The following is a 15649-nucleotide window of genomic DNA, read 5'->3' on the forward strand; positions in this document are numbered from 1 at the left end:
TTGCGAATGTATCATTACTATTGTTATTATATTATTATTATTATCACCAACACAAGTTCAAAGGAAGATTGCTGAAAGATATATCACATGCAAAGAGTGCACACATACACAAACCGTCTTAAGAAGGCTTTTTATTGTCATAATCACGGAGCTTTCAGGGGGGTTATTTGGGAATTCAGCAAAATGTGCTGCAGTGTCTTCTGGGTCCCTCGCTGAGAATAAGCTGTTTGTGTGTGAGAGCTTGTGTGTCCTGTGTGTGTATTCATCACTGTGTGTTTAAGTGCGAGAGTTAAACCCTTCCACTATCCTGCCTTTCTTGTATCCACCAGGCGTAGACGCATCCAAATAAAGGGGAGCCGAGATGGCAGGAGAGAGACGGAGAGATGGAGACGAAGAGACAGACTTCAAGATGCAGAGGGGAAGTAGCTCCTTCGGGGGAAAACCATTCTGCGAGAGGCAGATATTAAACTACAGTGACGAGCGTCAATGACCCCTAGTTGACCCCCTTCGACCTTCAGACATCTTGGCCTAAAGCTTCCACACCAATCTTTCAGTTTTATGCGACATGAAGAATGGAAGACAAAAGACCAGTGAGGTGGTTCGCCTCAGCTGCCTTTGTTTAAACCTCATGCATCATTTGGACTCGCTGCGCTTTGTCTGCAAACATTCTTAAGACATAACAAAGTGTCACTAGACTCTTCAAACGTATGGTTACATCATGCTACACCACACATCACGGCAGCTCTCATTACAACCCTGCTCCACCCCGCCTGCACTCTCTTCTTCACCTACCTACACCTCCACCTGCCACTCCAGATTTGTGCTTCTTAAAGGAAAGGACGTGTAGACACCCACAGAAGGAACAAGCGATGCTTGCGACATGTAAGCATCACTTGATAGTTTAAAAGATAGTAAGGATAGTTCAAAAGTGAGATGCAGATCCCCAGCTGAGTCCTCAGGAGGACTTTTAAAAAAAACATCCCCGTAATTGAGATGTGTGGCTCTGTGTGAAAAGGGATTTATGATGAATTGACCATTAATATGCGTCTTTCTCTCTTCACTTAGGACATCGATTCACGCCTCCTCATTCCATTGTGGAAGAAACTGATCAATCTGACTCTCTTCATCTCCCTTTCCCTCCTTCCTGTGCGCCGCTATTACCTGTCTAAATATAACCTTCTTCCCGGCGTCTTTCGCGCCGAAACAAGACCAGAATCCAATGAAGCGTTGAAGGTAAACTACTTGGTGATGGAGATCTTCATAAATAACTGAATAAAGTCATGCTCTCCGTTGATCCTCGCTGAGGAAAGAAGGTGAATAAAAATGATCAGAATTAGGCGGTTAATGTAAAGGCTTCCCAACTGACATAACGTCTCGATGGTAAAGTGGTGTTTCCTTCATGATGAGGTTCGGAGCAGCAAAGACAAAAGACAAGGAGGATCCGAGCAGGAGATCTGCATCAAATGCTTGTGGGAGCTGTGCTCGCCTGCGTGTCTGTCAGTCGACTTCCACCAAAATCCCGGCTCACAAAGCCAGACGACCACAGAACTCATGCCCACACCACACGAACACACAAGCGCACACACAGTGGCCTGTTCTATCCCACGCTATTGATCTGCACCCTACTTTTCATTAGAAGGAAAGATTCAAAGGCAACAGGAGTAGAGAGGCGTGTTGTGTTTGTGTTTCTGCGCGCACGGCATTTATGCGTGTTCGGAAATGTGAACGTGTGATCAAAGCAGACTTGGGTGGTTACATCCTGCATGTGTGCGTCTGGATGGCTTTCTGTATGTGTGTGCATGCTAATGTGAGTGTGTATGTGAAAGAACTGCAAGGTATCAGTAACAGTGGGAGCTTATCTGTGTTACTCTAATGCAGTCTGTCCTCACTGGGTGTTCCTATGGAAACTCTAGTTCTCTTTGTATTATTAGACAGTCTTGAGTCTGTGCTCAGAATAGACGTTTATCATATTCCTTGCAATATAAAGTGCTTCCACTGCGGCCTGAAACGCAGAATACTTGACATTATAATGGCAATACTTTTTGGCTCTGTTTACAGAGCTTTGCTTTCATCGTTGTCCATGTTGTTTGACAGCAAATAGACAGTGTGAAGCACAAATAAAATGTGCTATGATGAGAGCACTTTTGTATCATTTAGAGCACCATATAAAAGGGTCATTACCCATTATTTTTGGCTACATATCCCTCACTGTTGTTCAATCAATAAGTCTAACAAAATAGGAACCACAATGACCTTCTCTTTATCCAGATGATCATTTATAATAAACACAAAACCAGTCATGCAACCACACATCATTAACAGCCTATGAATGTTTTAGGATGGTGGGAGGAAACCAGAGGATGGTGCAAGCACGGGGATCTCAACTCCACATAGAAAGGACCTTAGGAGTCAAACCCACAACCCTCATGCTGCAACCCTCAAGTGTTGTGCTGTCCATATGATGTTCAAATGAAAATATTGTCCACAAAACATTGGTTTGGAAATTGTCTTGCAGACGCCAATGTTGCAAAACAACATGTTTTTATTTACAATATTAGTAGTAAATCTGTATTTCAATCTACAGTAGCTACACCTGGCGCTACAGCTAGCGTCTCGGTAGCGTCAACAGCATGGGTACATTAGCAGTTCATCTATCCAGAAGGATATTTTAATAGAAATATCGATGGAAATTGCATTCTATTAGCAGAAAAAGATGTCTGGAGTAAATGGACCCCCTGAGCTCACAAGTGTAACACTTCATGAGGTTAGCCAGTGGAAGAAAATCATGCGTTTGTCGTTGTTGCGACAACGACGCTAACTATGCTACTTCAGCTATTGCGGTTGTGGTGAAATAATTGTAGCGTTAGAATAATACGGCGAGCACCAAGGTGTTGTTCAGCAGAGAGCCAGACTCACCTCTGGAGTGGTAGTAGGCAGCTTGGTTGCTGATGGGCGTTTTCTTAACAGCAGAGGAGCGATAGACAATGTGTGTCCTTCCTGTTTCTTCCTCGTCTTCCTTGATCACTCCATCACCCTCCACGGGCTCAATGAAGAACTCATCTTGCTCTGTCTTGATCATACCAGCCTGGAACAGAGAAGGATTGGAATGAAATGACTTCAAAAGAAAACACCATGTAAAACAAGGGTTTCCAGTGCGGCTCTCTCCCAGCAAATGCCATGTTGTTGTTCAATGTCTGCTGTGCTCATATTGTGCGGCGCAGCTGCTGTCTGGGTCAGTTTGACCGTTTCTGTTTTTGTTACACCCTTTGTTCCTTTCCAGATGTGATTTAAGTTCAAATGAAGGTTTGCCTTTTCGCAATCCTAATAAAAAAAAGTCAAGTGGCGCAACTGTTTGGTCTAACTGGGGTCATAACAAATGAAAATGAAGTGAAAGTTCAACATTCACACCGAACGTTTACATAAAGATCCACCCATTGATTCTTATAAAATCCTCTCCCTTATATCCACATTGCCCTCTTGCGTTCCATTCCTTCCCTAACAAACGGGTGGTGATACAGAAATTCTCTGCGACAAAACGAAAGCTGCTGCCGTGGTCTCTCCGAACTCCTCCCATGAGCTTTTGCCCAGAGCCGCACTCCTCTTGGCCTGCCATTACCTGTCTGCTGCCTCAGGACTCCCACGAGCCAATAGAGCTTGATGGACAGCCCTTATGCTTCACTTCACCTCTCAGGTCCACCACCATGTTCTGATAGCTCTGCCGCGACAAGCATCAGCTGCCTTGCGGCCGTAACGTATCAGCTTTGCGAAGGAGCCACCAAACTTGTCCATTCTGACTCAATGTGGCCAGCCTCTCTCGAGGGTGGTGGATGAGGATCTTTCTGAGAGGAGAATCCACCAGACCATGTGGCCTTCCATTATCTGATCCATCTCACCAAGTCAACTCCGCTATGCATCACTGTATTAGCGATGCAGGCGTAAATCTTCAGTGTGAAAGTAAATGTACTCATCACATTTGTATATTGATGGCCATAGCGAATGAGATAACTTTAAAGGTTGTTTATCTGATCCACTGGAGATACTCTTCCTCATCTTTCAAGTGACTTCATATTTATAGACTGGCTTGTTTAAATGCTGCAATGATGCAATATTGCAACTCTGGCGACTAAAGGGTTTAAGTATGCAAGCATGGCACCTGACTATCCAACTGCATGGGTTCAGATGGACAAGACTCCTCCAGGCCATCATGACCTTATGACTCTCGTCTCAGCTACTGTTTGGCACGGAGCAACAACCGAGTTCCAACCCGAATCCAACCAGACCTATTCCAGGGCCCGAACCATGACTTCAGGTGTCCGCCACTAAATGTAAAGAAAACACCCTCAAACCATGTCAGATAAAAAGAAAAAAAGAATGCGTCACTCATTTACACACTTGGGTATTTTGACACAATGAGATACACGAGGTGTCAAGTGGGACCTTCCGCTTGTGACCCGCTATCTTAGACTGATATATAAACTAATCACCCGAACACCAGGAGATGAATCTGTCCACGTCAACAAGTCACTAGCTGTCAGTTGACTCCGCACATCACTGTTGACACACACACCCACAGACACACACTGAATTCAAAGGCACATAAATGAGAATTGGGGAAAGCAATAGATGAGATAAACAGAACAAGAAATGTGCATACAGAACACATACGCAAAAGAGTTGAGAGCAGGGAAAACAAGCTCTGGGAAAATTGGCCGTCACTCTCTCTTATTCCATCTGTCTGTTTAAGACAACTGGTAATTACCAAGGCAACACTCTGCTGTAGAGGGAAGCCATAGGGGAGAGCGCACATAGATGCAGAGGCTTTTGATAGGAAAGAAGCAAAAGAAATGGATAAGTGGAGAAGAGAGAAAACATCAATATGGTGCTTGTCCGCCTCCTCTATCACAGCGGAGGGTAGTGCATGAATGAGCCGTCAAGAAGTGAGGCGGTATATTACATGTACATTAGAGGCGAAGGTGAGATGAAGCCCTTTGAGGACGGAACCAAAGGGTTTCACAGGAAGAGACGCGAGCGTAGTAGAGCATGATACACCACTAGTTCAAGGACCACATGGGGATTGAAACTCAAGGGCCACAGTTCAAGTGGTTTCATGTGAATATATATATTCAAAAGCAAAAACTATTTAAAGGTGCACCAAAAATTATTCTTTTTGTTTGTGTTAAGAGGTGCACAAAAAGTCTAAATGCTAAAATTAATCAGCAAAATTTAAATAATATTCTAGATTCCTGCTTGAGACAGCCACTAACTGACCCCTCGCTTGACTAACAGGAAGAAACAACAAGGATTAGACACAACCAAGTGATTGAATTATTTAGTTTCCAAAGAACTTTCTGATCATTTATTAAGAAGAATTCTCGACTCTCACTGTCACTGCTCATCAGCGTGTGTTAAATAGCAGCTGAACCATTCTCAACTTCAAGAAGAATGCAGTTTTCCGTTCCAGTGTCCCCTCAAAGTTACGTAAGCAAACCAGACGGGGATGGTTCCATGAAACAACCAGCACTGGAAATATTTTAGAAATGATACGGTGGCTGACCTAATGCGAACACAACTTGAGCTGTCATGGAAACCTACTAAGCCAATCACAGAGAAGGAAAAATGTGCGCATTCTCTGGGCTCCTGGCTTCTACCCTTCAGCGTCACCTGAGCGTCGATCCCGGATGAACGTGCGTAAGCTGGTGACCTGCCCCTTCTCTCCCGTCCTCCCTTACCCTTTCAACCTCTCTCTTCTCATCCCCTCGCTCCCCCAAGCCGTGGTGCAGCATTACGATCGCAGCTGATAGATCTGCAATGGTGCATGTGTTTCCACTTCAGCATACCAAGCAGTCGGAAGAGAGGAGCTGTGTCAAAGAAAAAAGATGACATGTGGGACCGGGAGACATTGTTGGATCGATCTGAGCCGGCATGGAGGAGGAGGCGGCGGGTTAGAGAGAGGGGATGGTGCGAGTGAGCTGAGAAACTGGACGTGTCCTTCAAAATAGCCAAGTGAGCGCAGCATCAAAGGGCTGGCTTTCATTTGCATACTGAGAAGTGTTCTCCTCCTCTGAAGCCCAAGAAGGTAAGGTGCAAGAATTATGAGAAAGATTGTTGAAATAGTGTCCGGAAAATGTGAATAAAGCCTTGCAATCATCAGCGGCCTCCTTGTGTCAACACGTCTTATCCCCCGTGGGGTCGTCTCAGCAGATGAATGTGCCTCATCAATCTCAGTCCCTCACTTCATCTTCCAAAATGTCACCAACCATATTCTTGTCCTGCTGCGTGTCATGCGAAAACTTTGACCGTCTTCCTACCGATCCCATTATTTTACCACGAATAACTGCATCTTATGATGATGTGACCGGAATTTGGCCGAACAATATTGATGATCCACGAATCAATCAAACTATTGATGAATCACAAATAAACATAATGTATAAAGAGACAGTGAATGGTTATTTGTCTTCTGTGGAGAAGATGTGTTGGAGGTCGAGGGGCAGGGGGAACAGATGGACGACAGAATGGACTGTACATCTTTCACGGTCCTCCTTAATGGATGCAAAAAAATATTGAGACACTCAAATATTGCCATACTTTATTGCACAATATTGGATGAATATTTTTGATGAAATATTGCAATACTTGATTGTGTGACATTGTCTTGATATTTTCAGTTGGCTAGACCAATATTTAACACATAGATACTTGATACGCTGCTGTGTTTTCTTTTGTTCTTATTTTGGAGATTAATGGAGAATTCATCCCTCTGTTGGACTGTGAAACTGGTCTGACGTCATAACAATAAACTTGTTTTCATGCACATGATATTGTACTGCATTATCTGATTTTTCCCCTTTGAAATGATAGTTTTTATTACAATGTATTGCTGCACTTGCAGTATCGCAATCTATCGCAATGTATCGTATCACCACTGCTGTATCGGGATACGTACTGCAAGATGCCGACACTTCACATCATGCAGACAAAAGCAGCTGAAAACACTTGGTGTAGTGGGCTCCTATTGTCATGATCCTGCTTTTTTTTTGTCTTTTGAGTCCTGGTTTTGTTTACCTCCCGTTCTTCCTGTTTCTTTGGCACACGACTGGAGCCAATCTACCTCTGATCACCCTGATTATAAAAACACCTGGACTCCAGCAACGTGTGCCAGATCGTGTCTTCCAGTTCCTGCATTTCTCCCAGTGATTCGTTGCTCCTCTAGTTCCTGAGATTTGGACTCTTCTTCTTCCCCGTGGTAACTCCTGGTTCTCGTGGCTCTCCTTGTTTCGGTCTCTCGTTCTGTGCGCTAGCTCATTTAATTCCTCGTTCTCTTGGCTCTTCTTGTTTCGGTCTCTCGTGCTGTGAACTAGCTTATTTTGGATTTTTCTGTGTTAAACCCTGGTGCCTGAGTTAGTGTTTTGTTTCTTCTTGGTCCATTGTGTTTTCGTCTCTCCTAGTTACCTGTGGCTTAAGTTAGTTTTCTCGCAGTTTCCATGTGTTTCCAGTTCTCTTTTGTAATTTATTTTCGGTTCATTGTACATTCAGCTTTTGCTTAGTTTCTCCCGGTTCGGTGACGCTTTCTGTTGAGTTTCTGTTTGTTTAATTATTAAACATTATTTCTAACTCGCTCCTGCCTAACTGTAACCTTCACCACTCGCACTTGGGTCCAACTCCACGTCCTCAGGACGTGGCTTTCCCTCCTCGTTCCCTCGAACCGTGACACCTATGCTGCTAAAATCCTGGGGAGAATTGATGACCAAATGCGATTTTCTTCGTTGGCAATGGTCACCGAAACAAAAGCCTTATGCCAAATGTTTTTTTTCTTGATATGAGCATCCGTTTTTCCCTCCAAGACATAAAAGCATGGCAGCATTGCTTCCAGAGGAGCTTCAGAAACGTCATAGCAAAAGAAAACAAGCTGGTTAGGCTCCAAATGAATTTCACTTCAAAGATCTGGAGATCATCTGTTGCCCCGATTTGTACAGGCGTAGTCCAGAAGCAAGAGGGGAGATCCTTCATGCTCAGAAGTTCTATTTGTAGCTTTAAAACAGACGTAACTGGAGTCAAGCCTCAGTGTCCTTGGGGAAACATGAGACTGAAGAGCAGCAGTAGTGAAGTGTTTGACCAGAAGAGCGGATGTTGCGGTGACAATGAAAGCAGGAGCCAGCGCGAGCCTCTGTGTGGCGAGTCTGACACCCTGCTACTATGTTACCCATTATCATTCATACCACTACTACTGCTGGCATCACAGGACGCACAAGCGTGGACAAATATAGCTCGGAGAGTGAGTCACTCCGACTGGAACCCGTGAATTCATTCCTTAATCCATTTAGTTATAAGACTCGTACAATCATCGGGCCGATTTGAAAATAAGAATCACTTCAAAGACGGAAATTAATAGGACACGGGGACTCTCTAATAGCATTTCCCTTAATCGCATTAGATGCAAATTGTACCTTTATTCACTCATGTAACACTCGGAGGAAGCCACCTTTGTGTTGCGATTAGAAGTGAGGCGGGCTGAGGCGAGGGAGTATGTTTGATCCAGGATTCACGCAGGCAGCCAAAAGAAAAGGCTGTGTGGAAACACCAAGGGAAGCCAACTATATGAGGAGTGTACGACCTTTGGCGCCGCTGCTTGGCTCAAGGGGGAGGTAGAGAGCAGAAGGTGTGTGGCGTGTCGGGAGTGCGATCAAAGTTCAATATCAGGGTAGCGAAACCGGCAAAATAAATGACGTGAGGAATGTGTTTACAGAATAAGAAGATTAAACCCAAAGAGGGAAACCAAACGCTTCCAATCTAAACACATGAATGGGCGGCTTTTTATAGTGTGCGCTTGCGTTTGTAATCCAGATTCTAGAGATTTAAGCCACCGAGGACTAAGTGATGCAGGGCTGACGCTGTCATCTTGCTCAGCTCATTACATTGAGTGGTCCCTGAAAAGAAGGGCGCACATATACGCACACGCACGACAGGCCTGTCCTCGTCACTCTCCGCTCCTTACTTTTTGCTGCGTCTACCTCATTTGCAAATTGTTCATCTAATGGTCTAAATTTTTGATCACACACGGCAGCCGAAGCCACACTCAAGGAAAGGAGGGAGGATCTGGGTTATTTCAGGTTTCGACTTCACAGACTGTGGCTGTCTGTAACCCCTCAAGGTAAAGAAAAAAAAAGGACAAAGTCTAAAGAGTGCGTCACTGGAGGCAGATGACGATGGTTGAATAAACACGTTTGCAAATTTAACATGGCGACTGCAAACCTTTTTTTAAGAACAAGTAGGTTTAAAAAATGTTTTCGTTTGTCTTTCAACCTGGGACAAGACAACACAAAGACTCTTGTCACCTACGACACTGTTTCACAAGTATCAGTGTAATACATTGCTGAAAATAACACAAGACTTATCATCAGATGGCATGAGAGGGTTTCATCGAATCAATATTTTCCCTTGTGATATTGAGGCTTCTTTGGTTTAAAAAGAGGCAGTTTCAATGGATTAGCTTTCTTCATGGAAAAAGTTAAGGCAATGAAGTTATAGTCTCGTCGAAGCCAGAGGCGGAAGATGAGGCCTTCATCTCAGCAACGTCATGATTCGCTTTTCTTTTGCAGCACTTCCGTTGTTACCTCTTTCCTCCTCCCTGTTGTTCGAGCCTCTCCTTGGATGTGGCGCGCAGCTGGAACTGACCTACAGATCATCATTCCACCGCTTCCGCACCCTGCTTCCAGCCATGGGTGCCAGATCGAATCCCCCCGGTGCCTGAGTTAGTGTTGTTTCTATTCTTTGTTTGCTTCCGATTTCTGCGTGTTTCCTGTTTCCTCTGATTCTAGTTTAGTCCCTCGTGAGTTCGTGTGGACGACGGCGTTTGTGATTTTGTTTTTCCCTGACCATCGTGTCTTGTGTTTTCGGATTCCTGGTTCATGATCTCCCGGTTCGGTGACACCTTCAGTTTTTGGACTTTCTTCTCTCTTTTCTTCTCCCGGTTTGGTGACGCTTTCTGCTTGCATTTTCTACCTTTTGTTTGATTATTGTCTTTGTTAAAGTTGCTACGGCATTTGGATCCCGCACCGCTTGAATCATTACAAGTTACAAGCCATGTTGACTTCATGTTTGAGACAAACATACTGCGGGCGGAATCATTTTTTTAAAAATCCTGTCGATGTTTCTCAGGTCGGACCATGACAACTGACCTGAAACTATGCGAGGAAAGACAAAAACAAAGTCCACAAACCCATGAAAAATGCCTCCCACCTTTCACGAGCACCAGTTGGAATGATCCCATTCTTATATAGTATTAGCAGTACCCTATCATTCCCTCCCCCTCCCAAAGTACTAGCCTGAGAAATACATGGTGTGTGCATGACAATTAGACTGCAGGAAAAGACTGAAGAATAGCCATCACCGGCTAAAAACAGCCAGCACCATTACGCGATGAGTGGAAATGTAGGTGCGGGACCAACGTTCAGACACAGACAGGCTCACCAACAGTCTGCTAGATCAACCATGAGACAAAGTGCCAGACAAACAGTTTGCATGAGAGACTGCCCCCACACCGTCTGTAAATTCCTATAGTTAGTCATCAGGACAGAGGCTTTGTCTCCTCGGATCCCAGTCCCAGACGGGAGTAGATCTTCGCTGACGGAAGGCGGGAGGAGCTGAGGACATTTCACGGGATGGAACAAGACAGTGCAGATATGGAAGGAATCTGACTATCGGAGGGCTTTTCTTCATTTGAATTAACAGACAGAATGAGTGAGTCCAGCAATTTCTCTGTCTCCTTCCACACGTTTCCACACACCTACTGATTAGACCATTTACATTTGTTTAGTCTACGCAATCATTTTCATGTTACTGTCTTTGAGCAAAAATTAGGGCCATTTTTTCCCTCTCACCAGCCCACGAATGTCCTGTGGTTCTTAGGACCAACTTGACACAACAACTTTGATCCACACATCTCAAAATTTTTTCATAACCATCTTGTATTTATAGATCAGCTGTGGGCAACTGAATTTCCAAAGGGGAACGTTTATATATTGTGATCGTTCAGAGGGGTCCGTCAAACCCAAACAAAGGAACGTAAGAGAAAATTCAAAATAAAAATCAGGTGATGACATCATGTGTGACTATGAAATTACACTTTTAAAATGCAGAGAAAAATATGGTTTGTTGAGTTTTATTTAATTTAAACCACATTCCATTTGAACATTCTCGATGTGTCCCATACATTTCAAATTCTACTTTCATTTCTGATGTATTTTAAGGGACAAGAAATATCCAACGGAAAAGACAAACAGTTCAGAAAAAAAGTTATGTTTCAGTCGCATCATAATAAAAACACAATGCACAAGACAAAAACGTCACTTTTAGAGTTTTACTCTAACTCCAGGAGGGCCACATAAGTAGTCAAAGGGCCACATTTGGCCCCCGGACCGCTCGTTGCCCAGGTCTGGCCTCGATAATACCCATTACATTGACTTTCTAAAGTGTAGGGGTCATTATTGGACATAAAAACCACTAAGCACAAGCTAAGAATACACCACCAGTATGCACAACCCCTACGTATACACAAAAAAGCACATTCCATCCAGGGTTACCCACAGCACTGTACAGTTGAGACACTGGTTGACCCCCCATTTAAGGGTCACACAGGGCCAGTACTGGATATTCAGTCGGCTCGGGATGCCCCGGAGATGGTCCTTCCAAAGACCCAACCTAAAGCCATTTCAGATCAGATCTTTCCATAAACCTCTGCATGTGTCTGCATGTATCCTTAACTTGGTACGACTTGCTAAAATACAGCGATACGCAGTAACAGAGCGACAGATGAGTTTAAAGGACCTGTTTAAGTGACAAAATTGACCAACATTTTAATTGAGTGGAAGTCAATCAGAACAGATCTTTTGTCTGTCTGCACTCGCTGCCCTCTCCGCGCTCAGGCCAACACACACACACACACACACACACACACACACACGCTCACAAACATAGCCAGCCAAACACCTATCAATCCGCTCTGTGCTGCCCAGCCCAGCCATCGATCAGAGTGTGTGTGCGCCTGCAATCTGCCTGGTAGTGTGTGTGTGTGTGTGTGTGTGTGTGTGTGTGTGTGTGTGTGTGTGTGTGCGTGTGTGTGCGTGTGGTCTCCCAGATTGATAAATGACCCCGATTAGTGGCGACTGACCGCTCTATGATTGCAATTTAAGTGCAGCGGAGCAGCTGTTCTCAGAGCAGCGTTGTCTCAAGCATTCTGTGATTAATACAACAGCACTTTAATGAATAACAACCCGACCACAGGCCTCAGATCCGCCGCAAACAAGCCTGATGATTTAGGAACTTTGCTCATAACACCAGTGTTGAATTCATTTTCTCAAGTCGCGTTCACCTGTTCGACCTGAAAGCCCTGTGACCCTCAGAACAGGAAGTCCCGCACATGCACTCACAGGAGGACACACACACACGCACACGCACACGGCTCATCCTATCTCCACCATCTTAATATATCTCCACATCTATTGGGTATACCTGTAACCTAGCAACAGAGCAGAGCGAAGACCCTCCCCTACCTGCTCACTCTGAGGACGGCTACAGCCCACACCCAACCATGCCTTCCCAGAGCAGCGGCAACAGCCAATGGGAGGCTCGCGGCGCCGGGGAGTTTCCCCTGCTCCTCACCCTTTTGATGAAATGTGGGCACCGTGCATACAGATGTGCGGCCTATTAGCGTACACAGGCGCAATCCCCGCCGGAGAAGGAGGCACAAAAAGGAGCAGTTTCAAGGCCACCAGGGAGCACACAGACTCTCACTGCACTCTTTAATTCCAGAGTCAGAAAGTGCCCAAACATGTGACAATAAACCCGAAACTCCCTTGAAGTTCATATTCAAAAGAGTGGAAATGAATTAACAGAATCTTTTTGATTCCAGCTTTACCAAAATTCACCTTTTTCCATTTTAAAGCCTTCACAAACAATGCAAACGTCTGTTGTTGAGCGTGTTTGGAGCCGCAGCCGTTGAGGCGCAGATGTTTCCGATCACCTAAAGGAAAAGCTTCTTCAAAAAGAATTCATTAGTTAACCAGCCACACGCTCACCACAACAGAACTCCCCATCTGGGCCGTGAGGGCGATTACAAGATACTACTATTAGCGGGAGAATACAACTTGCTATTAACACTTCACAAACATGGGAAACACTGCCCAAAGAAAAGGTAATTACACAATAACAAGTGAATAACTTAGACCAAAATCACCTCGTGAAAGAGGAAATATTCACCTCCATTAGCTTCAGCTTCCAAAGACAAACCGTACACGTATGGGCTTTCTAAAGGAACGCAACAGGCGCTGAGTCGCTCTGCTTTTTTTGATGGATAAAAGCACATTTTAAGAAACAAAATAATAATAATATAATAGCAACAATAATAATCATATAATAATAATAATAATAATAGTACATAATAGTGTAATAACAATAATAGATTCTATTTAAAATCAGGAATTATATCATAGAAATATTGAAATTAAATGGTGTGTATAATAGATATTAAATCTGAGTTACATATGTGTATATCAGTCAAAAACAAATCAGGTGAAAAGGTGCTTTTAACATAAATATTTGCTATTTATCAGATGAAAATTAAAATAATTGTAACTCAAAAGCGCCTATGATAGTCACAATTATGTTATAGTCTGCAATATAATTTCATGTCCTTTATTAATTGCCCACCATTCCATCACTTATAAATCCCATAATGTATTACAACAGCTGAATTACTTCGAGCTTCAGGTTGAAATCCTGACTGTACAGGGTCATATCTTCTATCTGGTTAGATTAATTCCCACCAGTCAAAAAATAAACAAACAAAAATTGAAAAAAAAAATTCTCTGAAAGAAACAAATACAACTTAATCTTAGATATTAACCTGAACCTGACTTGAGTAAATGACTATTAAAAAATGAGCCTCTTGAACAAGCAACAGTAAATTATTTTTGGACTTAAATAGCACAGTAGGGGCTTTTTGAGGACCGGTGGGCAGAACAGTGAAATGCACGGGGCGGTTCAGGCGTGTGACGGGCGGCGAATGTGAGTGGGAGCCAGACAACGGCATCTGAAATCTTCTCCAGAGTCTGTGCGCCTGTGTGTGGCTGAGGCTTCTTCTTGCATAAGTGCAGGTGTCAGCAGGTGCATGCTAGCGCTAATATGAAGTGGTGCATAGGCATCTGTGTGAGTGTGTGTGTGCGTCTCCTTCTGTGTATTCCTGTGCCTAAGGACAACAGCGCTCCCTCATTACCCAAGTGTTTCTTTGCGTCCGGCACTAATGAGGAGCCTCGACCGTCGCCGTGGTAATCAAGGTCAAACCTAGGCCATCACACGGGAGCAAACACACACACCTTCATGTGCCGCACTTGTGCACGGCAGGTTTGCTCTCCGCACAGAAGCGGGGACGGAGATTTGAGCGTACACTCCCATATACACTGCGCACATATATTGCAAGGCAGGTGGATCCAGGTAAAGGATGAGGCGAGGGATACAGAGAGCTCCAGAAAGAAAGCCATGGAAGGAAAGAGGAGGAAAAAGGGAGGAGTAAACTTGGCTCTCCAGTGTCATCCTTCAAGACCAACCTGACACTACTACAGCTATAGCTAATGTCATAGCAACAGGGAGAAGAAAAGTCTAATGGGTGCGGCGCAAAGGAAGAACGGCAAAGCAGGTAAGAGAGACGGCACTCGGGCTGCCGAGGAGGAATGGAGTGACGGACGAGAGCGCGGAGTGCAAGACACAGAGAAAGAAGGAAGTGGGGATTAGAATGAGACGACTGGAGAGTCAAGGACAGAGACATCACACCAGGAGTGATGGGAACGATGCGCAGGAGAGGGGATGAAAAAGGAGGGGGCTGGCGACGAGCCGCGGGAATAAAGGCCATTCCTTCCCCCTCAACTCTTTTCTTTGGCTGTGCAGCTGCACCTGTGTTTACCACTGTCTATATCTAATTATCCCGCCTGAATAATTCAGCCCAGTATCAATAATTCAGCTTTAATGAGCGCAGACAGACTTGGAGCCGGCTTGAAGATTGTCCAGAGAAACAGTCAAACAAAGTGAGAGCACTGCCTCGTAGGAGGGGCTGCCCCTCCGCGGCGCAAATATGAGCGACGGTGGACAATAAAAGCCATTGATAAAAGGTCACACGCATCATCAGGGCTGTTCTGCGCCGGTCATTAACACGTCGCAGAGCCGCGTTTCGCAAAAATAACCAGAATTCAATCTTTGTTTACCTCACTTGGCAGGGATTTGTTCCTTCCAGCGCGATGGTATGAGCGCTGCCTCCCTTTAAGACACATCCGGGAGCAACAAAGTGGCAATAAAAAACATGAAGGAGTAAAATAAGGATCAGCGAAAGGGAATCTTCCTTCGTTATCGGCGGAGAGGGGCGGAATTCAAACGCTAGCTGTTGAATAGGATTCTAATGAACATGACAAACTCAAGTCTCGCCAATGTAGCCATCATTTTCAGTGAAGATCGGCCACGGAACATGGGGTGGCCGTGGCTCAGACGCACTCATTCTATACTAGCGCTGGCAGGCAACCAACGCAGCTCCATCCATTCAGACCAACGTCAGGAATACATGGGTTTTCAGCCGCGCCAGTGAGTCCTGTTTTGTCCTTTCTTC

General features: G+C 44.6%; 1 protein-coding gene across 2 annotated transcripts in view; it reads right to left on the minus strand.

The window, feature by feature from the left end:
• LOC128767385 (A disintegrin and metalloproteinase with thrombospondin motifs 2-like) overlaps nt 1–15649 on the minus strand; it is a 90867-nt gene that overhangs the window by 45081 nt on the left and 30137 nt on the right. For both annotated transcript variants that reach the window (XM_053879404.1, XM_053879405.1), the window contains exon 3: nt 2917–3085. In XM_053879404.1, the coding sequence (XP_053735379.1) occupies nt 2917–3085 (169 nt within the window). The remainder of the gene's footprint in view (nt 1–2916; nt 3086–15649) is intronic.

Source organism: Synchiropus splendidus, chromosome 11 (genome assembly GCF_027744825.2).
Source record: "Synchiropus splendidus isolate RoL2022-P1 chromosome 11, RoL_Sspl_1.0, whole genome shotgun sequence".
In the NCBI taxonomy this organism is placed as follows: Eukaryota; Metazoa; Chordata; class Actinopteri; order Syngnathiformes; family Callionymidae; genus Synchiropus; species Synchiropus splendidus.